This window comes from Talpa occidentalis, unplaced genomic scaffold (genome assembly GCF_014898055.3).
Source record: "Talpa occidentalis isolate TD23 unplaced genomic scaffold, MPIMG_talOcc4v2.1, whole genome shotgun sequence".
NCBI lineage: Eukaryota > Metazoa > Chordata > Mammalia > Eulipotyphla > Talpidae > Talpa > Talpa occidentalis.
In genome coordinates this window covers 17110975-17138816 of record NW_026555331.1, presented here as the reverse complement: position 1 = coordinate 17138816, position 27842 = coordinate 17110975, and the positions used below count along the sequence as shown (strand labels likewise).

The 27842-nt window shown below is 33.8% G+C and overlaps 1 protein-coding gene across 3 annotated transcripts in view; it reads right to left on the bottom strand.

The window, feature by feature from the left end:
* The window catches only part of TAF2 (TATA-box binding protein associated factor 2), a 66725-nt gene that overhangs the window by 18784 nt on the left and 20099 nt on the right, over positions 1–27842 (bottom strand). For 2 of the 3 annotated variants that reach the window (XM_037502279.2, XM_037502286.2), the window contains exons 11-23: positions 25635–25770; positions 24231–24385; positions 23319–23433; positions 22871–22980; positions 20936–21001; positions 19424–19676; positions 17944–18084; positions 16147–16257; positions 14009–14202; positions 13123–13262; positions 12166–12235; positions 7235–7344; positions 145–374 (exon numbers count right to left, since the gene is read on the bottom strand). In XM_037502279.2, the coding sequence (XP_037358176.1) occupies positions 145–374; positions 7235–7344; positions 12166–12235; positions 13123–13262; positions 14009–14202; positions 16147–16257; positions 17944–18084; positions 19424–19676; positions 20936–21001; positions 22871–22980; positions 23319–23433; positions 24231–24385; positions 25635–25770 (1831 nt within the window). Of the gene's footprint in view, positions 1–144; positions 375–6677; positions 6866–7234; positions 7345–12165; positions 12236–13122; positions 13263–14008; positions 14203–16146; positions 16258–17943; positions 18085–19423; positions 19677–20935; positions 21002–22870; positions 22981–23318; positions 23434–24230; positions 24386–25634; positions 25771–27842 lie in introns of those variants that run through there. The other variant, XM_037502296.2, reaches the window with a different exon arrangement.

The following is a 27842-nucleotide window of genomic DNA, read 5'->3' as shown; positions in this document are numbered from 1 at the left end:
AGGGCTAAATAAATGTCAGCCAGCAGCTTTTAAGATAGTACGTGACAGTGGCTTTAAAATCTTCCAATTCCAAGGAAACAATTGTCTTCTCAACATGATGCTTTATAACAAAACTGCATCTTCTGTAATACATGTGATTCTTACAGGGTTTTGAAATCCAACTAGCTGTGCGTGACTGCTTGGATTAATCGCAGCTTCTTGATTGCCTGCTATGACCTCTGGAATTATAGTAGGGTTCAAGACAGCTTTTTTCTCCTTTAGGTTAAGAACTAAACCAAGTTCTGGCAAGGGTAAGCAGGAAGGTCTACTGAGGCCAAAAAGTGTGAAGTACAAGTCCACAGCACCACACCGTAACCTCCAATCATGTGAAGTACCTAAAAAGTAAGTAATAAAGAAGTTAAAGTCAATATGTACATTTATTCATACATTTCAAGCTATTCTAGAACCTGTAAAGTGTGAAGGCGTGAAAGGATTAGGATACCTAAAGGAGAACTCTAAATTCTAAATATGATTGTTATCTTAATACAGATGCTTATAAATTGTTGCAGAAATAATAAATGTTATTCACTCATGTTAGTGAATAACATTTATTACTATCACACCATTCTTCTTACAAAGTATTAGGTATCCACTAAAAATCTAATATTCCAAAAATAGTACTTTTTTCCTGGCTTTAAATCACCCTTTTAATTCCTCCTCCTTGGTAACTACTCCACATCCATCCATTCTCTATTCATCTTGCCTGACTTCCTTCTTCAATAGTCCATTGGGATGACAGCACTCCATGAGCCTCACAAAGCCAACCACTTGAAACATATTCTCCTAACTTGAATTTATTACTTTCAGGTTTTAAATATGGTTAAGAAAGCCTACACTACTTGAAATAACATAATTCTAAATTAACTTATTATACAGGAAAATATTTTGTGAAACACCTTTTTTTTTTTTAAAGATTTATTTATTTATTTGTTTGTTTATTTATTTATTTATACAAGCACTGGGTACAGTCAGAAGCGTGGGAGGGTGAGAGAATTCACCAGAGCCAAAGCGGGGAACAGAACAGGCAGATCGACGAAATACATTGCTAAGGGGAGCAGCGGGCACGGCAGGAGAAGTCTGTCGTGACATGTGGGACCCTCGTTGGTGGCCGGGGAACGAACCGGAGCTGCAGAGGCTGCGGGCAGCTTCGCAGCACAGCACTCAACCACTGCGCCACCAGGGGAGGCCCTCTTTTTTTTTTTTTAAAGATTTATTTTATTTATATAAGAGCCGGGGTACAGCCCAGATGCACGGGAGGGTGAGAAGATTCACCAAAGACAGAGTGGGGATCAGAACAGGCAGACTGATGAAATACACTGCTGAGGCGAGCACCAGGAGAAACAGGAGAGGTCAGCTGCGCCATGTGGGTTTCTCCCTGGCCAGCTGGGAATCGAACCCACGCTGCAGAAGCTGCGGACAGCTTCACAGCACTGTGCTTAACCACCTGCGCCACCAGGGAGGCCCTGAAACACCTTTCTACTTGCACTCTTCTCCTAGGTATTTGTTGTTGCCAGAGATGGCAACAGACCTAAAGATGACTCTCTAGAAAAGTTTAAAAGTAGTTATTAAAGATTGGAGGTAAATTCTTTCCATTTTTTTTATGAGTTTCATATTTTTCATCTCTAAAAACTATCTAGTCTCTGATTACTCCTAACCTAGTAACAATGACAGGCCAGACTTCTTTCTTACTTTCCACTCTGTCCTTACTTGAGGACTCCAGAGAGATACTGCCATGAAATAAAACTGACCAGGTGAAATCTGCAATGTAGGATTAATCTCTGTGGTTTCTAGGCAGAATTTAAAAAGAACTAGGGAATTAAAAACAAGTGAAAATAAGGACTATGGGAATTCCTCTGGTTTTAAAAGCATACTATAATGTTTAAAAAGGAGAGACAAAAAGGAAAAAAGTTGCTACAGCAAATTTGGACAACATAAATATCAAGCTTGGTGGTTTTCAGCAGCAAATATTAAAGTAAATAAATTATAATCAAGTGGGGGCTTTGCTAAAGTTTATTGTAAAATATAAGTGAATATTGTATTCATTATATATAAAGAAAATCCATAATAGGAGAAATTATAATTTTACAGAGTTCATGCTATATACTACGGTGTGCTAGGCTATTTTTTTGCATTGCTGTAAAACAACTGTCATCAATCTTATTTAAGGTATTTTCAATTTTGCTACTGTGTGGTAAGGTAACAGACACATACCACTACAGAAGCAAGAGAAAGGGGCAGGAACATTTAAGGAGGATGAAATTTTTATGTCATAAAAATTATAGAGAAACTAGAAATGGGAAGAACAGCACAGAATGAAAGTAAGGATTTTACAATAGAAATTCATTTCCTCCTCTGGAATAAGTATATCTGGACATTTTAATGGCCTGATATAGTGTAAATTTTTGAAAGTACTCATTATTCTCCTCCTTCAAAACATCTTACATATGTAACGGTTGTGCAAAGGGCAGGTTATTCAATTCCATCAGGAAGAAAACTAGAGAGGTTTAGGTACCTTTACACTGGAAGAATAAACTCTGAAGATCAGTATCACCTAATTATGTCTGCTGCAAGAAACTACCCTGAACCTTTATATGTTATAAATGACATCAAAACAAAACTGGCAATTATGCATGAATTCCCTCAAAGTTTAAAAAACTTTACAAGCAAGTCTACTCTGATGAGCTAGAGTGTTGTTTTCTGAAAGCCTAGGGGTGATTAGGCAGAACAATGAAAGCTGCTAAATGTATTGAACCTCTAGAACATGGTTTATGTTAATTCTATTTCCATGTAGAAAATGAATGAATGAATAATTGAGTTTCTTAAACAAAACAGAAAATCAGAACTCCTTTACAGTTCAAGATCCTGGAATAAAACTCTTGTAACAGTTGTCACATTATTATAGTTGAATTAAGTTGAATAAAAAAAAAAAACACTTGTGCTTATTTAGTTTTGTGATCTTGGCAAGTCAGCTGCTTGGGCCCTAAAATGAAAACAATTAACTAAAATGATCTTTAACAGCTCCTTTAATCTATAATTATGTGATTATAAATCCATCAGTTCTAGTACAGACCCTTAGACATCTCCTAAATTCTGCCTCCTAGGGCCTCCCCTGGTGGCGCAGCGGTTGAGCACTGGCCTGAGAGGCTGCCCGCAGCCTCTGCAGCACCGGTTCGTTCCCCGGCCACCAGCGAGGGTCCCACCGAAAAAAGAAAAAATTCTGCCTTCAGCATTTTAAAGACCCATCTTTATTTAATCTTTTAGCTACACCTCCCACTGCTATCACTTTAATGCAAGAACTGAACCAAAAATACATGCATTCAATTGCAATTCATTAAATTTGTCTAACTTTGGAAAATTTTAAAAACAAAATTGGTTAGGAAGGAAAAAGTTACATGGGGAATTAAACTAAAGAATGGGTAAGACATCTGTGTACAGGGGTGTGTGTGTGTGTGTATTTCCTTAAAAACTTTGTAAAGATACTGCAGTAGCATCCGGAACTTAGCTTAGTGAACTACAACATACCATGCAAAGACCAAGCAATGCTGGAGGCTCAAAAGTAAAAGTCGGGGAACCTTCCTTCTGCCACATGGCCATGAAAATGATTCAGTTACCAATAGCCCCTACTTTCTGTACCTCAACTCCAAATTCCCCTAGTATGCTATAAAAATATTATTATTACTATTTATTGAATGGTATATGAATGTTTAAAAACCTGAATATAATTACTTAATTCACCTTACTGTCAAACTAATTTTTTATTTTTTTTAAAGATTTGTTTATTTATGCATACAAGAGCTGGGGTGCAGGCTAGAGGTGCAAGGGGTGAGAGGATTCACCAGAGACAAAGTGGGGAGCAGAACAGGCAGATCTACTGAAATACACTGCTAAGGGGAGCAGGGGTTCAGACAGGAGAGGTCTACTGCGCCATGTGGGTAGCTCCGTGGCTAGCTGGGGATTGAACTTGTGTTGCAGTGGCTGCAGATAGCTCCAAAGTGCTGTGACTTAACCTCTTGTGCCACCAGGGAGACCCTGATTTGTTTTTTAAATTCTGTTCCTATGCATCCTACCACAATTATTCTCTTACTGAAAAGTTTCTAAAACCAGGCAAGCAAACAAGTTTTGATTCATCAAATGTACCTGATCATATCTCAGAAGATGATGTTTTCTTAACTGCAGTGACACCCTCCCGAATATATTTTAAATGAGTTCAACAAATTTTATAATTATCTCAAATCCACTTGGAATAAGACAGACCACATGTAGATAAATCCACATTGGTCAAAGTTAATTTGTTCTTCATATGTAAATCAAATTGACCAGATAATCCAAAAGCCCCAACAGGGACTGAGAAGTAGGCAGAGTTCAGCAGAAACAATGACGTGTAAACTCATAACGTTTTTTACTGGTGAGTTTTCATTACTATTTCTTAAAACAATAACTATAGTAAGACGATAATATAGTAATGGAAATTTTTTTCTAATTTTGTTTTTTTTTAATGTTATTTGTGTCAACATAAAAAAGTAAACTATTGTGAAAGTATTCTTTTTTTTTTTTAAAGATTTATTTATTCATGCATACAATAGCTGGAGTACAGGCCAGAGATGCAGGGGGGAATGATAGGATTCACAAGAGACAAAGTGGGCAATAGAACAGGCAGATTAACGAAGAACACTGCTGAGGGGAGCAGTGGGTGAGTCAGGAGAGGTCTGCTGTGCCATGTGGGTTGCTCCCTGGCTGGCCGGGGATCAAACTTGTGCTGCAGACGCTGCGGATTGCTTCATAGAGTGGCGCTTAACCCCTTGCGCCATCAGGGAGGCCCAGTAATGGAAATATTTTTGATCAAATAATGATCAAATGCTATTTTAAGACCTTCATGACAACCACAAAGACAGATCACACATGCACATTTTTATTTCCTTAAAGGCCAAATATACCCAAATCTTAATAGTGGTGGTATAATGGAATTATGTAAATATCTCCCTTTTTGTTATTTTTATGCAGATACCCCCTATAATTATATTAATTTTACATATATAAAAAAGAAACCCTTTATAAATTAAAAAGGAAATGGACTTATTAGATCAGATTCACTCATGTATCCCTGGGTTTCAGGCTTGGAAGGGAAATGAACAATCCCTTAGATAACTTTCCATGTCTAATGTCCAATGTTCTCCAAAAACATTAAAAGAACAAAACAAAACAGCCTTCCTAATTATTCATGCTGCTCCCACTGTTCATATTGCTCCATTTATTTAAAAATTTAAAGAGCTGAGTAATAAACTGTTTATGACTATGGCCTCACTGATCTCCTTTGTTTAGATTACTGGCACAGAGAATTCCAAACCAAAGCAGCAACTTCATACTAAACACAATCAGAATTAAATAATAAACATAAATCACAGCTTTCACTTGTACAATTACAACTTTACAATGGATTTCAAATGTTTTTATAGAAACAGAAATTGTCCCATTAATCTTAAACACACTTATTTTGTCTAAGAAATCTTCCATAGACTGTAATGAGAGAATTCTTTGTATTTCATTATGTTTTCCTCAAAGTGTGTTCCATCACATTCATTAAATCAAGCATTCTTGTTGAGAATATAGTCAACAAAGTAGAGTTCACACCACTGATTAATTGTTGAATGACCATTTATAAGTTCCTGGATTTGTGTGTTCATTTCCTAGATCTAAATAACAGCCATAACATCCTTTAAGGTAACCACAGGAGAAAAAAAAAAAAAGTCTTGTGCAAAGAGCAGCAATCATTCTTCTACTAATTAAGGAAAACATTAGAAAAATAATTTGACAATATACTTATAAACTGGTTTATGTGTTGTTTTTGATACAATGAGAATAAAGGTCTTAATTTTTTTGTTTTGAAAAATGGCACTTTTTAATTTTTTGATTTTTTTTTTCTGAGAAAAGGTCATAATATTTTCAATCTTATTAAATTTCAATGAAATAGCAACTAGGGTGCCTCTACTTGGTAGTATTGCACTGTGATCTTTAAGTATACACATTTATAAGTCAATTTGGAAAAGACCAATGTTTCAATTTAAAAAATAGCAAATATTACTATGTACAAAAATGGAATTATAAACAGTACAAATATATGAGAAACAATATCTTTACTGTTAATATAAGAATATTTTTGAGCACTTAATATGAACCAGACACTGCTTTAAAATTTAACTCATTTAATTTGCAGTTTGCTGAAGTTGGTGTCACTTTCACCTCCAATTTTTATTTTTATTTTTTTTTTTTAAAGATTTATTTTTTTATTTATTTATTTATTTATTTATTTATTTATTTATTTATTTATTTATTTATTTATTTATTTATTTATTTATTTATTTATTTATACAAGCACTGGGTACAGTCAGAAGCACAGGAGGGTGAGAGAATTCACCAGAGCCAGAGCAGGGAGCAGAGCAGGCAGAAGGACCGAAGTACACTGCTGAGGGGAGCAGCGGGCGGCAGGAGAGGTCTGCGCGCCATGTGGGACCCTCCTCCGGTGGCCGGGGAGCAGCCGGGGATCGAACCGGTGCTGCAGAGGCTGCGGGCAGCTTCGCAACCCAGCGCTCAACCGCTGCGCCACCGGGGAGGCCCACACCTCCAATTTTTAAATGAAAAATCAAAGACTTAAATAAGTCATAGAGATGGTGAAAATTGAACTGAGATTTCACTCTTAGCAAATTGGTTCCAAAGCTAGTGCTCTAAGGCACTGAGTTATCCTGCCTCTTGACGTCATTCAATGCTGGAAATTACAACAGTGATGAGACTCCGTGATCTTCAAGGTGAGCAACAATGGCATGTACCACTCCTGAAAGGACACACAAAAGCTAGCTGCCTCTGGAAACTCTACTAAGCAACTAGGGAAAGGGTGAGAAGACTAATTTGTTAACCCTCTGTAACCTTTAAAAACAAAAATATCTCAAAGGTTCATATTTATAGCTCTGTAAACACATATAATTTGTAATTTTTGTATCCTCAACTGCCTTGTGGGGCAAAGTGAGTATACCTTCCAATGTTATGATACTTACCACTGCCAAAATGGCTATCATAAACATATTACTTTAAAAAAATCGAAAAATTAACCTCAATTCTCTAAATATAAAAAAAAACCTGCTATAAAGTAAAAAATACTCCAACCAAAAAAAAAAAAAAATTTTTAAAGCCACTGCTATCTTACCAGAATTCATAAGTTTCCAAAGTTGATCTACGAGGGCTTCATTGCACAGAGGAGACTCCATATTCTTGGTAAATGGTGGGTTCTTAGTCAACATATTTAGAATCTTATGTCTGAAAGATTAAAAAATTAAATTTTTGATAGTAAATAAAAACATCTAAACATTTTCATAATCTGTAGCTCCTTGTTGCTATTTTATCAAAATCTCCTTTCACAGGTCTAGCTTTGCGTTTCAGTTTTATTTGAAAAGACAAGATGGTATAGTACATCCTGAATAGTAAATGTTTTTTCTCTAAAATTCCTGGTGGGTTTGTTCTTTCTAAAATTGCCTTGGTATACAAAGAAGGCTTCCAAAACCTGACTCTATGATTCTTAATCCACCTTTTCCATTCTACTTGTAAAATATTCTACTCCTCCTTAGAAAAATGTACAATGATTGGTCAGTTAATAAAAAGTTCTTAAAATGGAGCAAAACAGAAAGCACATAAAGGCCAAAAGAAGTCCACTTTTGAGACAAAATGAATAGTGTAGTATCTTTGTAAAGAATGGAAATTAAAAGAAGCATTTTAAATATGGAGATTGCAAAGAGGTCTCTTCAAAGTAAGCAGAAGTGAGAAAAGTCAATAGGGTAACAGTTAAACTCTGCCATCAGAAATTTTTTATCTCATGTGACAGTCAATCTGAACACTTAATGAATATTCTGCAAAACAGAGCAATTAGATCAAAAGAAAATTTGGAAACAAAACAAAACACCAACCACCAATGCTATGAGTAGGAGACATCATAAGAAAAGAACAGAAAAAGGATAGTAGTAGTAAAGGGATAAAAACAAAGTCTGACTAGGTGTGAGAAATTTGAGACCTCAGAGTAGTGGAATGCTTGAATGTAACCAAGGAAGAAAGAAACTTAATTTGTAACTTAGGGGTGGGTGAGCGATTTAACCTCTTTTGGCTTCAATTTCAATTCTATAAAACTGAAAGATGTGTATTCTCATTGTCAATATCCTTGTGGGCTTTGAAATTTTAAGACTATATGGAAGACTACTAAAAAGTTTAAGAACAAAAAGTGAAATGTGGTTGCAGATGCAATTTATAGATAGGTAACATGACAGACATACTATTTTTAGGGATAAACACAATTTTAGCCCTTAAGGGAACTCATTATTCATAATAGTAGATCAATATTACAGGTAAATAACATCTTTTAAAATGCAGATGAGTTTGCTCTTTAGAGTATGTGAATATTGTTTTAATTTTAATTTACATGACGAAGAAAAATTTGTATCTGGCTGTTTTCCCAACTTCCCTAATATTGAAGTGGTAGAGCCTAACTAATAAAACTTTATGATATTTACTCAGCTCATTACAAACCCTTTACAGTCATGCCAATGAATTGTACAGGGTGCTCTGGGGATAGCTTTGAAATGATCACTAAAAGAGTAAAATTGATTAGTACATGTGTCACATTTAGCAAATAAAACATTTCTCTGAAAGCTTTTCTTTTCTTTAAAGTTTAGAGCATAGAAGAAAGGCTTTTTACAAGGAAATATAAATGACTAAGCATTCAAAACAATACTCAAAGGAGATAATGTTTAAAGGAAGACGAGTATCTTATGTTTAATTTTTCAGAGATGAAACATCAAAATTAATAATAAGCATATGTTTCAGACATCTGGAACAGACCTGAAGCACATCTTGAGAAACTCACTGTTTCGTTGTTGTTTTTTTATCATGTTCACGGCAGCAAAAACATCTTATTACTTCCCTAAATAATTGAGAATTTTCTTGGTGGACTAGTGTACTTACTTTGCCAATCACTAGCTATACGAAATGGAGTCACTCTCTCAAAGAAAAAGCATCAGATGTAAGTTTGTCCCGTGAAGAACTTATCATGACCATATACATGTTGTTTCCTTTTCTATGAATGTTAAGGATTGTTGTTTCCAATTAAAATATACCACTTAAAATAGTCTTAATGTAATTTTATATTTTTTCAAATATTCCAAAAATTCACTGAGTATATTTAAATCATTTCCATTGAAAGGGAACTCTTAATGTTCAAAATGTAAACTTCATTTTTAATGTAAGAATAACGCTCCTAGATTTAATATGTACTTAGAATGACGCATATAGAATATTCTATATACTACATGTAAAAATTAAGGCAAATTTCATGGTAATCTGTCAGGCTGATACATAGATTAACTGAAGAGCATTTATTTTGCTTAAATTCTTTTTTTTTTTAATAGAGGAATGTTGTTTTTTATTTATTTGTTTGTTTGTTTGTTTGCTTTGTTTATACATGCACTGGATACAGTCAGAAGCACGGGAGGGTGAGGGAATTCACCAGAGCCAGAGCAGGGAGCAGAGCAGGCAGAAGGACCGAAGTACACTGCTGAGGGGAGCAGCGGGCGGCAGGAGAGGTCTGCACGCCATGTGGGACCCTCCTCAGGTGGCCGGGGAGCAGCCGGGGATCGAACCCGCGCCGCGGAGGCTGCAGGCAGCTTCGCAACCCAGCGCTCAACCTCTGCACCACGGGGGAGGCCCTATTTTGCTTAAATTCTTAAGATATCTTAAATAACTGATTTGCAATCTGAAAATCTCCTGTTCAAGGAAAGCAGACAGTCTTATCACTACATTGGAAATGTCAAACAATATAAATGACTGAAAACTTTCCAAGCATTTAGAAATATTTGTTTAAAAAGTTTTTTCTACATATAACTATCAATAGAGCTAAAATCACTTTTCTTTCACATGAATTAAACATATACAGAGAGGAAAAAGAAAAAAAAATTGTAATATACAACCATCTGGTCAACATGTATGTGCACAAGGAAATATGGTCCTTATCTTTTGGAGACCAAGACAATCAAACCATAAAATCAATACTTATTAACAGGCCAGAAAGTATTTGTGTATTTGGTATATGCAAAAGCGTAGGATTTTAATAGCAACTATGACTTGAGGGACCTGGTCTAGTACAAGAAGTCAAGGTAGCCTCTTTGTATAAGTCATGTTCAAGTTGAGCTCTAAATTGATAGCACAAAGAAGTAATTATTAGTAATTAATGTTTCCCTCTCCAAACTTCAAGTTTTCATCCTATAATTCTTCAGGGCACTATTTAACTCAACCACAATCAATAACTCTAAAGCTGAGAGAAATAGAAAGGTAATGTATTTTAGAAAATGTAATGCCTATTAAGGCCATTTTTATCATTAGGAAATTTAAAATCAATCAGGGGCCATAAAAATAAAATGAAGAAGTAATGATGGAGACTCCAAGAAAAAAGGCCAGAGTTCCAAGTTAAAAAAAAAAAAAAAAAAAAACACCCAGAAAAAAAATACAAAACTGAAGACAGATGTCTCAAGACAACAAAAAAAAGCATATATAATCACTGCTGTGTAGTAACACTTCTGTTACCATTCATTGCCATTAAAAATCTTCTAAGGGGGCCTCCCTGGTGGTGCAGGGGTTAAGATGCAACCTATGAAGCTGTATGCAGCCACTGCAGCACAGGTTCGGTCCCCAGCCAGGGAGCAACCCACATGGCACAGCAGACCTCTCCTGACTCGCTCGCTGCTCCCCTCAGCAGTGTACTTTGGTCAATCTGCCTGTTCTGTTCCCCACTCTGTCTCTGGTGAATCCTCTCACCCTCCCACACCTCTGGCCTGTACCCCAGTTCTTGTACAGGAACCATTTAGAGTCTATAGTTTGTAAGTTTGAAATACAACTTGAAAATATTGCATAATATTTACAATCTGCTAAAGATGTTCTTCAAAACACAATTTCAAGATCTCAGAATTAAGCATCTTAATGCTAATTCTGTTGATGTGATTGAGAAGATAAATGTATACATGATTAACTTTATTTACAGTGTATTGATACCTTTTGTTCCAGTAGGATCTTTTTATAAAACTTCAAATATGTCAGTTAAAGAGATGAGGTTGGTTTTCTGCCTATCCTCTTTTATATGAATGTGTACTTAGCTTAGAATACAGTAATTACATAAGGACAAATATTTATAATACAAATTAGAGCACATATCAAGAACTATCAAAAGTTAACAGCAAAAATTGTACAAAGAATATTTATATAAAAAGCATCATGTAAAACACTGAAATATAAGCTGACTTAACCAAGAACTCATTGCTGCAGGCAGCCTAAAATATACTGTTGTCCAAAGATAATATCTCCACTCCATTAAGGAGCTATTAAAATCTCTGTGTCTATACCCTTGTTTCTAGTTAAAATAACTATAATTTAAGTTACTTTCCAGCTTTCAAATTCCATTTTGTGAAATCATTATAGTAAAAAAAATGAATTAAAAAATCAAGTGCCTACAGAAAATGAATTTAATCCTTTTCACATACACATAAATATTCTATTTTGCAAAAAGACAACAGAAATGAAGGAAATGAAGATTAGTGGAAGCTACAAAACTGAAAATAGCTACAATACTATGTCAGGACTGAGATTTCCTTTACTTTCCCTTGTTTTCAAAGTTGTAAAAAATATTCTAAGACACTTTTTAATCCCCAGTCCATTTAATAATTTTGAGACTTTATCTGAGATAGGACAGATGGGATACTCCAAAACCTTGCTCTTTAATTACCTTTAAAATTGACTGAATCAACCAATAGAGATTTTAAAGTTTTGGATGTACAAGTGATATTCTACATGCACTATAGATGATTACATAAGCTTTTCTTTAAGTTACAGTTGAAATCATACTTAAAATTACAGGGAATAAGCTTTGCTTATTAACAATATATTCTTAAAAGTGTCTTTCCAAAGGCTATAATAAAAAAGAATATGAATAGAAAACAATTTCCTGTATTTTAAAAATAATGAAAAAGGAATGCTCCATGTATAATCTTCTGAAATTATTCAATTTAGAAGTTACAAAAAACAAAATATTATAGCAGAACAACTAACCTTACATAGGGCACAGGGTCATTCTGAATCATATTAAGCAGCCACTGTAGTTCTTCATAACTCCTATCCACTGGGAAAAAAATATATATTTATTGTTAATTATAATGATAAGCAAAGAGTTTACATTCAGTATTTCAGGACTCGGCCTTAGCCGGATTTCCAATCGGTATTGAAGGCTGTTGGCAATCTCTTACATTTTTTTATGCAATAAACCACTCTCCAATTTTTAGAAGTGCTATGCTATAAACATGAGCAAGTGTATATTTTTCACCTGATTTGATTTCAAGCAAATCAATGGCAAATACAACATAAAGCAAATTATAATTAAGAGCCCTAAATTAGAAATGATAACTCTAAATGGGCAAAATATGTTCAAATAAAACAGTGTTTCTAAATACTCAAATCAAAGAGTAGAGAGATATGATACCCCAATGGTATCTCACTTATACTAAACAGCATGATAAACTGTTTTTGCCCAAGTGGTTGACACTATAATTTTATTCTTTTCTCTCATTTATTTTTACATAAATTTTACATTTACCAAAAACACTTGCTAAATCAGTGTCAAGAATATAAAATTAAGATATTTGTATTGTACCAAACTAAGACTGGCTTTATTTATTCAAAAAGATTTTATTATTTTTTTGCATAGAAGAACTGGGGTGTAGGCCAGAGGTGGCAGAGGCCGGAGGGATAAGAGGATTCACCAAAGACAGAGTGGGGAGCAGAACAGGCAGATTTACTACTAAGGGGAGCAGTGAGTGAAACAGGAAAGGTCTGCTGCGCCATGTGGGTTAGCTCCCTGGCTGGGGATTGAACTCAGGCCCTTGTAGTGAGCCTTCACAGTGGTAGCACTGAGATTTAACCCGTAGGCCACCAGGGAGGCCTCTAAGACTGATTTTAAATAGTAAACATTTCTTTCTAAAATGATAATGAGCATCTATTTCAAAGCATTACCTTTAGTATAATCAACAACTGCTTCCAAAGCTGCTATCCTAATATCCACAAAGTGGCCATATTCAGCATAAGATTTAAAAAGAGCTGGATCACTTGGCACATGTCCATTCTTCTGAAGTACTCGTATGGCCCTCAAACAACTGGAAAAAAGTATTGAAATACTTTTTAAAAATATACTGAATCAAACTTATTTCCCAGGCATTAGAAATAATAATTGAGAAACTGATGTGATTTGAATCTACCTTTTAATTTTATCGTATTAAATGATTGCAATGACCTTAACAACTAAAGGCATTGAAAACCTATTTTAAAAATCAAATTTTAAAACTTTTTTGGAAATTCATTTTTAGGTACCATAACAGAAACAAACTTTAGAAAAATGTATTTAGCATAATATCTAAAAGTTTTAGCAATAGTCAAAAATATTTTAATAATATTTAGTCGTTAATATATATGAAAAGTATAACTGTACATGAATCAATGAATCAACTTTTTACAGTGAAACAGGTAGAACTTTTTGGTAATCATATACAAACAAGCTGATAGAAGCCAAAAATCATCTTAAAAGAGGCCTACTAATAGAAGGATGTTTATACTAAATTCAACAGGGGATAAGATTATCCAGATATAAAAAAATGCTTATGAAGAATTTTTGATAACATGACATGTTTGATTTAACCAAGACAAAAAAATGTATACATGTCAAGTAATTAAAAATGTATATAGTTACAAGGGGATAAAACATAGTTCATTCTCTAAGATAGTAATAATTATTGTAGAATTGTATAGAATTTTAATTGTTTCTCTTTATCATAGTTCCCACTTTTCTATAATAAGAATAAAATTCTTTTATAATTATAGAAACAAGAAACAAATAAAATCATACCTGACAGTGATGGTATGTCTGTAACTTGGAAGAAGTTTTTCCATATTCAAAAACCTGGTAATTTCTTCAAGAATGAGTCGCACATCTGGATTTAAGTTATCCAAAGTTCGAACTTCATTATTCACACTGACTGCAGGCGTAACAGAGTTGGCAAGGGCATCAATCATTTCAGCACGATAATAGTTATCTGAAAACTAAGCCAAAAAAATCATCACAAGATCATAAAAATGAATGTTTTATTCAAAAATTAATGAAATAAGTGTAATTTAAAAACATAATTTATCTGAAAACATAAGCAACTTTTCTGGTAAATATTCAACTCCAGCCCTTGTGCAGAGTCACACCTTAGCAAACAAAGTAAAAGAGATTCACTAACTAGTGATACATTAGTTTAATAAACAAATACTTTGTATGTGGAAGACACTCTTCTCATAACCTAGTCAGAAGGTTCAAAAAGGAACACCAAGGTCAATGAATTCTGCTGGTAATACAGAGTTTCAAATCAGCTGTTTAGCGCTCTTCTGTCACTTACACAACATACAAGCAAGGATCACCAGATTATTTGAGGACAGTGGCAAGATAAATAAGAGAGAACAGAAAAAAGGGGAAAAAGCAACTTGAAGGAAATAGCATATGCAAGAAAAGAAAACCAGAGGGGGTGAAATCCCAAACCATTAATATTGTTCGAGGAATAAGCAAGGATATGCCTTTTAATAGCATAACATACTTTTATTGAAATATGACTGTGGTTTAAAACTCAGCTGTCCTATCAAACTTACAGATAAAACAGCATCATTCTTCAACTTCTGTATTTCTAAATAGCATGCTTAGATTGTATTTTTTAAATTTTATTAATGTTTGGTTTAGATATAGAATTTGCCCTCTGCTCATCTTCATCATGCACATGCAAGAAAACAATGAAAAAAAATATAGGTCTCAAAGGTCTGCCTAGATAACCTTGCTCTTCATTAAAAAAAGTTTGACACATGACAAAAGCAACTAAAAGTTACCATGGAATCCTGTGTCCTTAATATACCTTAGCTGAGACAGAGCATTGATTATAAATTTTACCAAAGATTAAGTCAACAATATTCAAAAATGGAAAAGTATGTCCACATATAGTGTATTCTTTTAAAGCCCTAATTTTTAAGGATTCGTTCTAGCTAAAATCACTTTGAATAGGAAAAGTTGTCTTCCTGAATTTCATTATAAATCATTTTTAAAATAAACCTTTTTTTTTTAATTGCTAAAATATTCAGTCCACTTTTCATTAATTTGACTTGTCCTACCAGTTACATGGGTCTTTGTATCTGATGTTTCTTCTGTTCCTTTTGTTGGTCTTCCTGGAATGAAGGTCTACTCAGACTGGAAAAAGCCTATAAATCTTTATAACTCACATTGAGCACCATCTCTTCTGCAACAAAATTTCCCTGATGCCCTTTTCTCTATACCCTTGGAAGTACCCTTGAGTTCCTCTAAGTTTCCAAAGGAAATTATGTATATATACCTCTATTCCAGCAGTTCTGAATGGCTCTTTACTTATTTGTCTGATTTCTCCATTAGGTGGAGGGACTGAATCAGACTGTGATAAATAGCAATTGTTCAACAGATGTTTAAAGAACAAATGCAATTCTTGAAGGCATCTACCATCTCTTATGTTTAATATGTTACACTGCCTAGAGTAGTGTTCTCAAAAATGTGATTGTTAGGTTGATAACAAATAAGGTGAATAACTTTTGAAGCACAGCACACAATAGCTATTTGCTAAATAAATAAATACACTTCATGGTTCAAAAAATAAAGTCAAATTCATCAACAAACATTATTTCAAGAGGGAACTCTTTCTGAGTATCACTTGAAAAAAGAGAAATGAAATTTGATTTTAGTCAGATTTCATCAAAACAGATTTTAGCTGGCTCCCCAAAATTTGATGCATCACTAACTGCACATTATGACTGGTAAGAGAAACATTTAAACCAATTAATCTTGGTTTTCACCTACTGGGTAGGATAACAAATCACATTTTATCTCTAGGAATTTCAAAAACCATGGATTTAACAATGATTTCACAGACTAAATATCTCTTTAAAAAACAAATATCTTTGGTCAGTTTTACAATATGAAGAAAGGTGTCTTACCTTATTTTTTCTGTTGTCATTGTACTTGATTAAGTCTAATATAAAAGTTAAAACTTCTTTGGGACAAAGGTTGTGAACATCTCTCAATAAAGCCATTGCAACTGGCATAGTCTACCAAAAAAAAATTTTTTTTGTAAGCATATAATCAACTCTACTAAAATTCACAGGTGTATTTATAGAAGAAAGGGTTACTTTTGGTATCTTGTTGGGGTCTAACTCCCTAATTCCCACCCCCACACACTGGAAACATGCCTCAAAGGTTCTAATGTAATTTTGGGTAGGAAACCAGGAGGAAGGAGAGCTGAATATGTGGATGCACACTGGGCCTTCTGTGCCTTTGTCTTCATGTGCTAGAACAAAGTATGCATAATGTGAATTATATAATTTCAGTTTTGTGACATAATGGTAAAGGTGTAAGTTTTAATGTTTATTAGGCAGACCTTTACTCAAGTCCTCCTCCATTAACTAGTGAGTTGGATGATTATGGCTAGGTGCCTAGGTGCTTACTAAGCAGGAGCCTAACTTCCTCAGTCATTTTCAGGATTAAATGACAGAGTGGCCAATGGCATGTAGCAGATAGCAGAGTTAGCCGTCAATCTGAAAAGACAGATTCTCCAGTACCATTCCTTAGCCCAGGAAAAACAGTAAATTCTCTGAAATTCCAGCTTATCTTTCCTTTTCCAAAGCTTCATACCCAACTTTTCTAAGAAGATAGAAACCTGAGTCACTGATGCTTCTCAATGGTGGTTGAGAAGCAACCATTAATCCCTCTTCCGTAAATAAATCTCAACTTGCCTAACACCCCCGACAAATCTATCATTCCACTTCTTTCAATTGCTTTCACCTGTCTCAGAAAAAAGAAATGTTCTTATCTTTTCTAAAGTAAACCTTTCCAATTATATTATCACCACTATCTTCAGAATTTGCTACATCTTTCTTTTTCTGTATTTTCTTTTCCTCAGTTGAATATTTTGTATCTCCTCTCCAATTCCTTTCTCTGTGCTGAACATGACTCGTTTTTCACCCTCCATACAAAACAACTCAAAATGTCCTTTTCTCCACCCTGTTCAGCATATTCTTTCCCATACCCTTCAATACAAAAATCATGAAATAAGCCTTATTAGTTTTCTCTACTTCACTCCTCCTCCTTCTCCAATTTAGTTTATCTAATCTGTTTTCATTATCACTAATTTACTCAACAAATTTATAAATGATTTTGAAATTGCCCACATGCTAACCACCTTCCACATTCTTTCCTTAAACAACTCTATCACACCACCGCTCTCTAAATTACCATTTACAAAATATTATGGGATAAACATAGTGTGAAACACCTCACAAACTTGATCTTAATTCTAAAGAAGACAAATTTTATAATTGAGTAAACTGAGGCTTAGAGGGTGAAGAAACCTGTCCCATTGTGCAAACTGCTAGTGAATAACAGAGCTGAGATTGAAGCAAGAGCTGTAAGCCGTACTATCTCTGACTCAGATGTGCTGTCCACACCCCAGAAGGACTGCCACCAAAAGGACTTACCCAGATCTCCATTTTAGTAACTAAGCAAAATGTTAAATTATTCTATTTATTTTAGTATTAATGCAGCTAGTGAGTTATTTGCATACAGCTCATAAAATCAATAATGAATCACTAGTTTTGGGGAAAGTTTAGAAGCAGAAAAGAATAAGGGCAAAAACTTTTATAAGAAAGTAAACAATTATTTGACTAATCCCCAAGTTAAACTGGGAAATACAGATTGTGGGATAAAACAATTATAAGAAATTTGAAAGTAAACTGTACCTTCTGTAGAAAATAACTTTGAAAGCTCATAAAGTTGTTTGTTTTCACAATGTTTGGACATGTTTTACAACAAAACATTCTAGTGAAGAGTGACTTCATGGCTGGTGGTCCTGTCCATGTGCTCACCATTGAATTTGCAATCTGTAAATAATTAGAAAATGAAGTACTCTGCATCACTACTGCATATTTTTAATTACATGAAACAGCTTTGTAAAAGTCACCAATATAATTGGATTAGTCTTCAACAATTTCACTTCCCAGAAATTTAATATATTTTAGCCTTTCATTATCATTTCCAAGAAAATATTTAATCTCAACCTCTCCAAATTCTTGCATGCATTTACAGTCATTTTCTACAAGTTAATTTCTAAATTAAAGTGTCCTTTTTATGTTTTAAGGAAATATGTTTGCAAACAGCTTCTATTCTGAGTAAGTTTGTCTTTTGTCTATTTAAGTAGATAAAATATTAACATTTTAAATTTATCCCATAGAAACTGTGTCATGTTTTCTAAGTAAGGTTTTCAATCTAGGCTAATTGAAATACAAGTCAAATACAGTACCACCACTTACCAAAAACCCTATCTAGCTATTGATACTTCTAATGCAAATAAAAAAAAGTCTGAAAAGAATAAAATTAACTTCACATAACAGTTTATAGAGTTTAAAATTTTATGGATCTGCTAAGAATTTAGCATGCAAGAATCACAGAGTTCTACAAAAGAAATGAAATTTCTTTTTGAGGGAATTTCTATTCACAACCTGAGTAAAATGGATGAATTCAACTAGCATTAAGACAAAACAAGTAAATCTAAAGCATTATAAACTGGTGATATTCAGGTTGGACAAATGGATTTAGCAGTGAGGAAGGCAAGAGTCACTACATGGGAATGAACCTATTATCAAGATGCTTTTTAAATACCTGGAAACCAGTATTTCTGGCAAATTTTTGTCTGCGTTTTTCTGGTTTTCATTTGTTATACCTTCAGTTTTTTTGCATCTAAAGAAAAATATTTAGTTTTCTTAATAAATTAACTTTTTGAGCATGTTATGTTATAGAACCTATCATTTTACATATCACTAGTACTGATTACTAAGCATAAAACCAACAGGAGATAATCACCACAGTGGGGTAATTACGATGAATTGATCTCATGTACTATAATGTACCAAGGAATTTCTTACCAAAAACATTCTTGGTTTTAAAAACATGTTTAGCAATTCAATAAAATAGTGAAAAAATTCTCTCTGGTTTTAAAATCTGACTTCTCAGTTTGACAATCATGCAATTTTAGTGCATATCTATTTTAGGCCAATACATATTTCTTTCAAATCAGTTTTGTTAAAAGCATTTGCAGAAGGTTTCAAGGGACTGGCTACTAAGTAAGGTTGGATACTATGATGAATTCCAATTCATTTTCAGAGTTTTTCTTTTCAATACGCAGTAGTCATCTTGACTTCTTGCTGCAGCACACAATCTCACCTTCGCAAGGCAGAAGCAAGCTGACATTCTTACTCGGTAGAAACACTGCTCTTGTTCTAATATGTCAGTGAGTGCAAGCCGAGATGCCGGTGTAGGGAACTTTTCCAAGGCCAAAATGGATTCCTGCTGTGCCACAACATCCCTCTCATACCGGAGCTGATACTGCCACATAAAATCGGCTTGCTCAAATTCTACTTTCCTCAATACCGACATATCTGGGTCTATCCTTATCCACAGCAAAGGGGAATCAGCACTAAAAGGAAACACAAGTTTATTTTTATTTATTTTTTCAATTCGACATATTTGAAAAATAAAAGCAAAGCATTTATTAACCAGAATCTCTTCTTTCTGTGGTGCTCAAGACTACCTGGAGTACTACTGTAATCATTTTCTAAATATGATTACATTTTTAAGGAATGTAGTCATTTCTTAAATCACACTGACAGTCAACTTGCCTGTTGTGTTCAGTGCATTTTAACATTTTCACTTTTCATCCGTATCAATTTTGCTGAAAAGATCTCCAAGGGCAAGAAGATAACTGTCACATATTCTGATTCAAAATATTGATTAAGATTTCAGATTTGTGATTATGTGGTTATGTGATTAAAAAAAAGGGGAATAAGACTAAATTTCTTCATTTCACTTCCTATAAGTTAATTACTGACTATGGTTATAAATACCACCCTTTATTGGCAATCAATCTGCGACTAAAAGATGAATTTATTAATTTTATTAAATTAATTTTCTTAAATGACTTAATACTTTCACACCTTTTTTAAATGCTGGACTCATGACCAACTTTTTCAAATGGCAAGTTCTGAAATCATAGTTTGTAAACACATCACCAACCTATCCTCACATAAAGCCCAAACAGCACAATTTAAAATTACATAAATGGTATCTAAACAGTTGTGATGATTTGGTAATAAAGTTAGCAAATAATCACTGGATAGATGTTTTATAAAAAATATACAGGCACAGGATGGATGGGGGGGGAAAGTTTGAACTGTATTTTATATAATAATGAAACTATCAACCAATAAAAATTACCACAGAAAATTTAGAATAGGGTATTTATGCTTTGCAAATACAAAATGCCCTAGAGCCTTGATCCAAAGATAAAGAAAATGAATAACACCTGGGAGACCATTAAGGCTACATTGTATAAGGACCCACTAGGCAAGTGCTTGATCACACCCTTGGGTGAGCCCATGAGAGGAGCTGAAAGCTGCCCGAGCCATAGCTGTGTCCTTCGACAATCATTCTGTGGTTACTCTTCATCTCTTCTGGGTCAGGTTAAATTTACTCTTCTGTGAGATTAATTATTATTTGTATAAGATTTGTTTATAAATTAAGGCTTCTGCCTCTCATATGTTTTAAAAGCACTAATTTCAGGATGATTACATACTTACAGATATGCTTAACAAGACAAATGAGAATACATTCTGATACTGCCTATTATATCAGATGTAAGTATATAACTACATCCTTAAATTTAAGTAACTAACTTACTCCATGGCAGAAAGATCCATGTCAACTTCTTCTCCATTCATCAGTGGAATTTTCTTCTTTTTATTCCTACATTTAAGGAAAATTATTTTTAAAAATTGTGACATTTTCAGGCCTCCCTGATGGCGCAAGGGGTTAAGTCTCAGCACTACCAAACTAAGGCCAGCCACTGCAACATGAGTTTGGTCCGCGGTTAGGGAGGGAGCTGACCCACAGTATAGGTGAAGCAGACCTATACTGTCTCGCCCACTGCTCCCCTCAGCACTGTAGTTCAGCAGATCTTCCTGTTCTGCACCTCACTCTGCCTCTGGTGAATCTCTCATCCCCCCACACCTCTGGCCTACACTCCAGTTCTTTTATGCTAAATAAATAAAAATAATGACTCTTAAAAAATATTGTGACATTTCTAATTATCAAAGAAAATAAGGACCAGTTAAAATTCAAATTAAAGATGTAATGCAACACTGAAAGATGTGCTATGGGAGAAGGGACAATAAATGTAATAGAATTTAAACTTAACAAAATTTGTCTATTTTGAAGTTGAAGGGAATGAAATAAATGACAATGAAATGTTTTACTGCTCAAAGCTTAAAAAAGCAGAAATAATTAAATGTCAACCTAAAATAGGTATGTATCCCCAAGAACAGGAAACTACTATTTTATAAAGAAAAAATAAGAGGACAACCCACTAAAGAAATCCTTATTTAAAAAAAGGAAAAAATAACCAATACTTGAAGGAGACGTGAGGAATTCTGAACCATGTGTGCTGTAGTGCTGTATATACAAGGTGCTGTCCTATGTGTAGTGAGGTGATTAAATATGTCTAGTTAACATGCAGAAGATATAAGCCAACACAAAAGCAGCTATTTCCAAGCAAATTACTTTTGAATCATAAAACCTACCAGACAATACATTAAAAAAGTTGAGTAAGAATGAATAAAAATAGAAACACAGAAAATCTTCCTGTGTTTCTTACACCAAAGAATACCCAAATGACATACCATTATTATAGAGACAACACCTAAAGAAAGGGTATGAAAAGGGCAGCAATCACATGTTCTAAATTTCAAAGGTGGACAGAAAAGGAGATTTCACTGTCAAATAATAAAGAAATTTCTCAGAAAGAATGACTATAGGGAGATTTCTGAAATCAAGATTTCCTAAGGCTGTCAAAATCAACTGACGTTCTCAACTGTTTTCCTCTGAGATGATGTAAGTATAATGTGAGTGTTAGACTTCTTCTTTCAAAATTGATATTACCATAGTCCACTAGCAAATCACAAAAATGTTCTCATCTTTCACAAAATTCACAACTTTACACAATTCATAGTACACACTAATGGCTGAGTTACAAAAGAATGGTAAAGATGAACTCAGTTCATTTAAAAAAAGATGAACTGAGCATTTTTAAAGTAAAATGGCAGTGTGTCTTTGAAAGACTTCAAGATATAAGGGCATGCTGATACAAAGAAAGGGGAGAAAGACACATAGTAGAAAGATGCTGTGGCTTTTCATGATATATGTATTTAGCTCATCCTGTATTCAATGCTAATTTCCCAGATATTTCCTGTAGTTATTAATCCAACCATATCAGTAAGAATGAACCTAAACAATTCGCCTTGAATTTTTCCTGGCTCCAAAAATTCAACTTCCATTCCACCACCCTCTGCCCCAAAAAATAAGGATTCTGGTATGTAAATTTCACATTTAATTATTTAACTCTAGGGAGAAAAATGTCATCAAGAACAGATATCAAATAAAGAAAATGCTTGATAACATTAACCTTAAGTAAAGGGGTGGGGGGGGGGGAAGCTAGTGTGTTCTCTACCTAAGAATTTAAGTATACAATAAGATTTTTATTTTGGTATTTTTATCTGTAAGATTTACAGTTTAACTATAAACTATAAACTGAACTTCATAGTCATGAATCATGCCTACCTTCTGCTTTTGGAATGGCAGGGTATATCATGCTTAAGGCTGTTTTCTTCAATTTGCAAGGTATGATTGAAGGATCCATCTAATTCCTGCACTGTCACTTTAAGCGGTCCCTTTAAAAAGAAATCATACTGTTCAAAGAGAGTACTACAAAAACACCAAAATGTATTTTCATGTGTACAGGTACAAATATCAAGATATAAAATACTGTACAAAATGTGTTTCTGGAGTCACGATAAGGCAGTTAGCGCCAAAGGGAGAATTTGGGAGACTGTATACTCTGAAATCCCCACCCCTCCTCCTTTCCCCTCAATTAACACTTGGTATTTTCTCAATTTCATTCTTTGCAAACAAATCTCACTACAAAATGTCCACTCCCCACCCTTAAGCCCTTTCTGCATTGAAATTGGGGAGAAAGCAGAACAAAAGGCTATTTTGGAAAATAGCTTACCACGTATTTCTGAGTTCCAGGAGATGTATAATCTTGCTTTATTTCCAATTCCAAAACATTTCGTTTTCTATTAAATGCAAAACTTCCATAAAATTTTACTACTCCGCTCTGGTCTCTGAAGAATTGTAAAGGAATTTTTGCACACTGAGATGAAAATGTACTAAACAAAATAATTCATTATGGTAGTAATAATTTTAAAATGCACCCCGCACCCCAACCAGTTCAAAGCTTGAGCTTACTTCATTGTAAACCAGGTGGCAAAGTATTCAAAATTCTCATAAAAAGTTTTTCCACACATTCAAACAAAATAGCTGAAGCATTAAGAATCTGTTTTCAAAGACACAAAACCAGTCCACCAGGTTATTAGTATACTGGCGTTTTTGAAAGAAAAAAATGGTCAAGTTGAACATCTCCAAACGGTCACTCAAGTTGTACCAAACACTAACCACATCCACAAGTCACCAGACCACTGCCTCTTCACAAGAAACCCTACACGTCTACCTGTGGATTATTTGCTCTTTTCACCATTAAAACTACTGCTTTACTTACATACTAAAAAGAACTTCAAAATATACCCAATTTTACAAATGTGCATGGGTATATCTTTTTTTTTAACTTTTATTTTAACATTTATCATTTTTTACATTTTTTAAGACAATATTTGCTTCCCCTCACCCCCTCAGATTTAGTCCCCATAGAATCTCCTTCCCCAAGGCACCCTGCATGGGTATATCTTAATGATTAATAGTCATCTCAGAAGAAATGATTTACAGCTTCTGGTTATTCTACTATTATTTAAAAATTTATATAGTTCTTACCTCCTTTCATTCCCAAATCTCTCTTCTTCCTTCCCCTTACACACATAACCTTATTCCCTCCCCTGCCTTGTTGAACTACTATTGAAAAGGATACACCCACTGCTTTATTAAAGGCTGGATGTCTTTGCCAGAAACATTAGAAATGGATTTCAAAAACCCAGATGTGGAAACTAACATCTGACTCCACATATGTGACTGGAACTTCTGAGATGAAGCAGTACTGGCCAAACTTAGCAGTTTATTGAAAACCTGTAAAGACAAAATTGATAATTAGCTGTACAACAATACATCCTGGGGTCAGTGCTACACTATACTCACTTTTCATTAAAACTTTATTATAGTCAATTATAGAAGACAATAATTTCATATCTTACTGCTCAGATTGTACTGGTTATGAAAACTAAGAACATGACAAAACTTGCACAGTCAGAATATAAACCATTCTTCCTATAAACATAATTGAATTTTACTGATACACTAGGTAAACGTGATTACTGTATTTAGTAAAAATTATATACAATACCTATAATGTATTGTGCTATGAGCTTGACACAGAAACTAACTTTTATTTAAGATTTGAGAACATTCATTAGGATTTATATTACCCTAAAAAGTTCACTGGATGTTTATGAACCATCTCTCATTTAAAATTACTGTTCTTCACTTTAAAGGTGAATTGAAGGATAGAAGGATTAAATAACTTTAGTGCAAATTTGAAATGCTTTAAATAATGTTATTTTTTCACTGACCTCTAAAATGTTATGGGAAAAAAATAACATTTTTAATACATGTATAAAACTACACATTAATGATACATCTGGTTTCTAGCATCTCAATTACTATATCTCAACTATACACACCAGCACTTGCTCTAAAAATATGGCAGGATTTAGCAATACCAAACACAAACATCACTTAGGTTTGCTTCTTTTTATTGAAAACATTTTAAATGATACTTCATCCTTAATATTCTAAATAATGACAAACACAAAATCATATGCATAAACAGGCTTTGCATTCATCCTCACATTCTAATTTTCTTTTTATAATATTGCACTAAATGGGTAAAGCATTGATGTCCGTTCTACATTTGAGAATACACAAACAAAAAGTACATATTAGGGCCTCCCTGGTGGTGTAGGGGTTAAAGTCTCAGTGCTATCAAGCTATAACCAGCCACTGTGGCATGAGTTAGATACCTGGCCAGGGAGCTGACCCACATGGCACAGCAGACCACTCATGTCTTGCCTGCTGCTCCCCTCAGCAGTGTATTCAGTAAATCTGCCTGTTCTTCTCCTCACTCTGTCTCTGGTGAATCCTCTCACCCCCTGCACCTCTGGCCTACACCTCGGTTCTTGTATACATAAATAAATAAAATAAATCTTTGGGGGGGAAAAAAAAGTTAAACTCCAGTTCTAAACTCAGATGCCCTGACTATAGACCAGTATACAGATTATACACATACAGAACAGATCTTGTTCTTAACTTTAATACTTACCTGTAGCATAAATTCCATACTGATCCTATTTTCAATCAATCTCATCACAAGGTGAGCTTTACACTGAAACATAGTATAGTATTCCCAGGAAAGCGTATGTGGATGCTTTATTGAAAAATGTAGATGGGATGCTGGACTAAAAAATAATCAATAAAACAAACTTTGGTATTAAATAGGCAATAAATTTCACAGCCAATTGAAGATAATAGCTCAAAAATCTCATGGGACTATCATAGCAATTGTCTTAATATGAGAACAATAAAAACTAGGAAACATCTAAAAGAAATTATGATGTTTTATGAGAGGACATAAAGAAAAAACTTGAATAAATGGAAGTACATGCTACATTCCTATATAGGAATACACAATACTGTAAATATTTCATTTCTTTCCAAATTCATCAATACAAACAAAGTAATTCCAATCAATATCATATAGTTAATGCTTGCACATACACACATAAAAAAAAGTTCAAGATGGTTACACATCTAAAACAAATGCAATTATAAAAGTACTGGAAGAAAATAAAGGACAAAATTTATTTTCATGATTTTGCGGTGGGAAAAATATGCCTAAGAAAAAGTATGAAATTTGGAAGACATGACCAGACTGACTATATAAAAATCAGAAACTCCAAAATAATGAAAGAAATTTTTGATAAATTAAGAAAAAGGTACAATCTAGTAGAAAATATTTACAGTATCTATGAACATATGTTTATAATTTTTCACTGTTTCAAATAATGCTGTAGTGAATATTATCTTAACACATGTGCAAGATTTTTGTATAGTGAAAGCCTGTCTAGGAGTAGAATTTCTAGATCATAATATTCCAGAACTGTTGAATCTGAAAATTACAGGTTTTAAAATTGTGATTAGTACCAAGAAAGTACTATACCAAATTATACTCTCCAAATCAATGTATAATAGCAGTCATTACACCTCCTTAAAAAAATGTTATACTGAAATTAAATATTATTTGTTAACTCAGTATTTGAAAAATTACTTTTATAGTTCACTTATTTTTTTCAAGTTTATTAATAACAGACTGCAATATGGAAAGGTTAAATAAATTCCAAGATAAAATAAAATATTACTAGAAAGTTCTTAAATGGAACAAAATAATTTATGTATAGCACAAGGAATGCCTACCATAATACACAAATGTGATAAATTTTTCAAAACAGAAAAGCACTAATAGGCATATGATTAAATTACATTTTGTAAATGCCATATACATGTAAATAAAAGTAAAAAGGAGGACTAGAATGCAATATACCAAATTAATAATCATGGTTATCTCTAAGGAAGGGTGGAGGGTGGAGAGGAAAGGGGTGGCATGTGAGTGCTAAAAAGAATCTTTTATTTGTTATTCCACATACTTCTCAAAGGTCTTTTGAATTTTTTTAAAGCATTTGATGCTTTTATACATAAACTTTAAAGATTAAACATATACAAAGAAGTAAATAAATAGGCAGAAGCAAGGTAAAAACAATTAGTGTTAATAATATTGACACACAATGAGAATGGTCTATTTGTTGGGAAACTGGTGTACAGTAGGCAGTCAGGAGAAGAATGTAAAAGGAATTAATATTTATTGCATGTGTACTATGTAGAAAGCTTTATCTCCAGTAATCCTCATAACCAATCTGGTTAAAATGGATCATTGTTGTCATTTTACACATTAAAACAAACACACACACACACAAACACACACACACACAAACACACACACAAGGGTTCTGCCATTTTCTTAAATCACAAAAATCAGTAATGATAAAAATCCAAGTTTGCCTAATCCCAAATTGCTCTGCTTTTCCAGGGAATTAATCTTGTCTCACTGACCATACTACAACAAAGAAAAGGTTATTACAGGTTATACAACCTCAAGTCTCTTAATATGTTATGATTTTAGACAATGGCAATCAATGGCCCCATCTGAGAAACTACTTTAAATGTGTATAATACACAAGATTACAAAGAAAATGAACTACAGTCTCTTGTTAAAAAATAAGAAAAGAGTAAGGGAGAAAGAGGGAAATAAAAAGGAAGAAGGAAAAAAAAGAGTAAGAAGTATCTAGATAGGTGACTATTTGGGTAAATAAGTATAAGCAGGGCCTCCCTGGTGGCGCAAAGGGTTAAGCACCACACTCTGAAACAATCCACTGCTGTACCCCAGCTCTTGTATGCATAAATAAATAAATCTTAA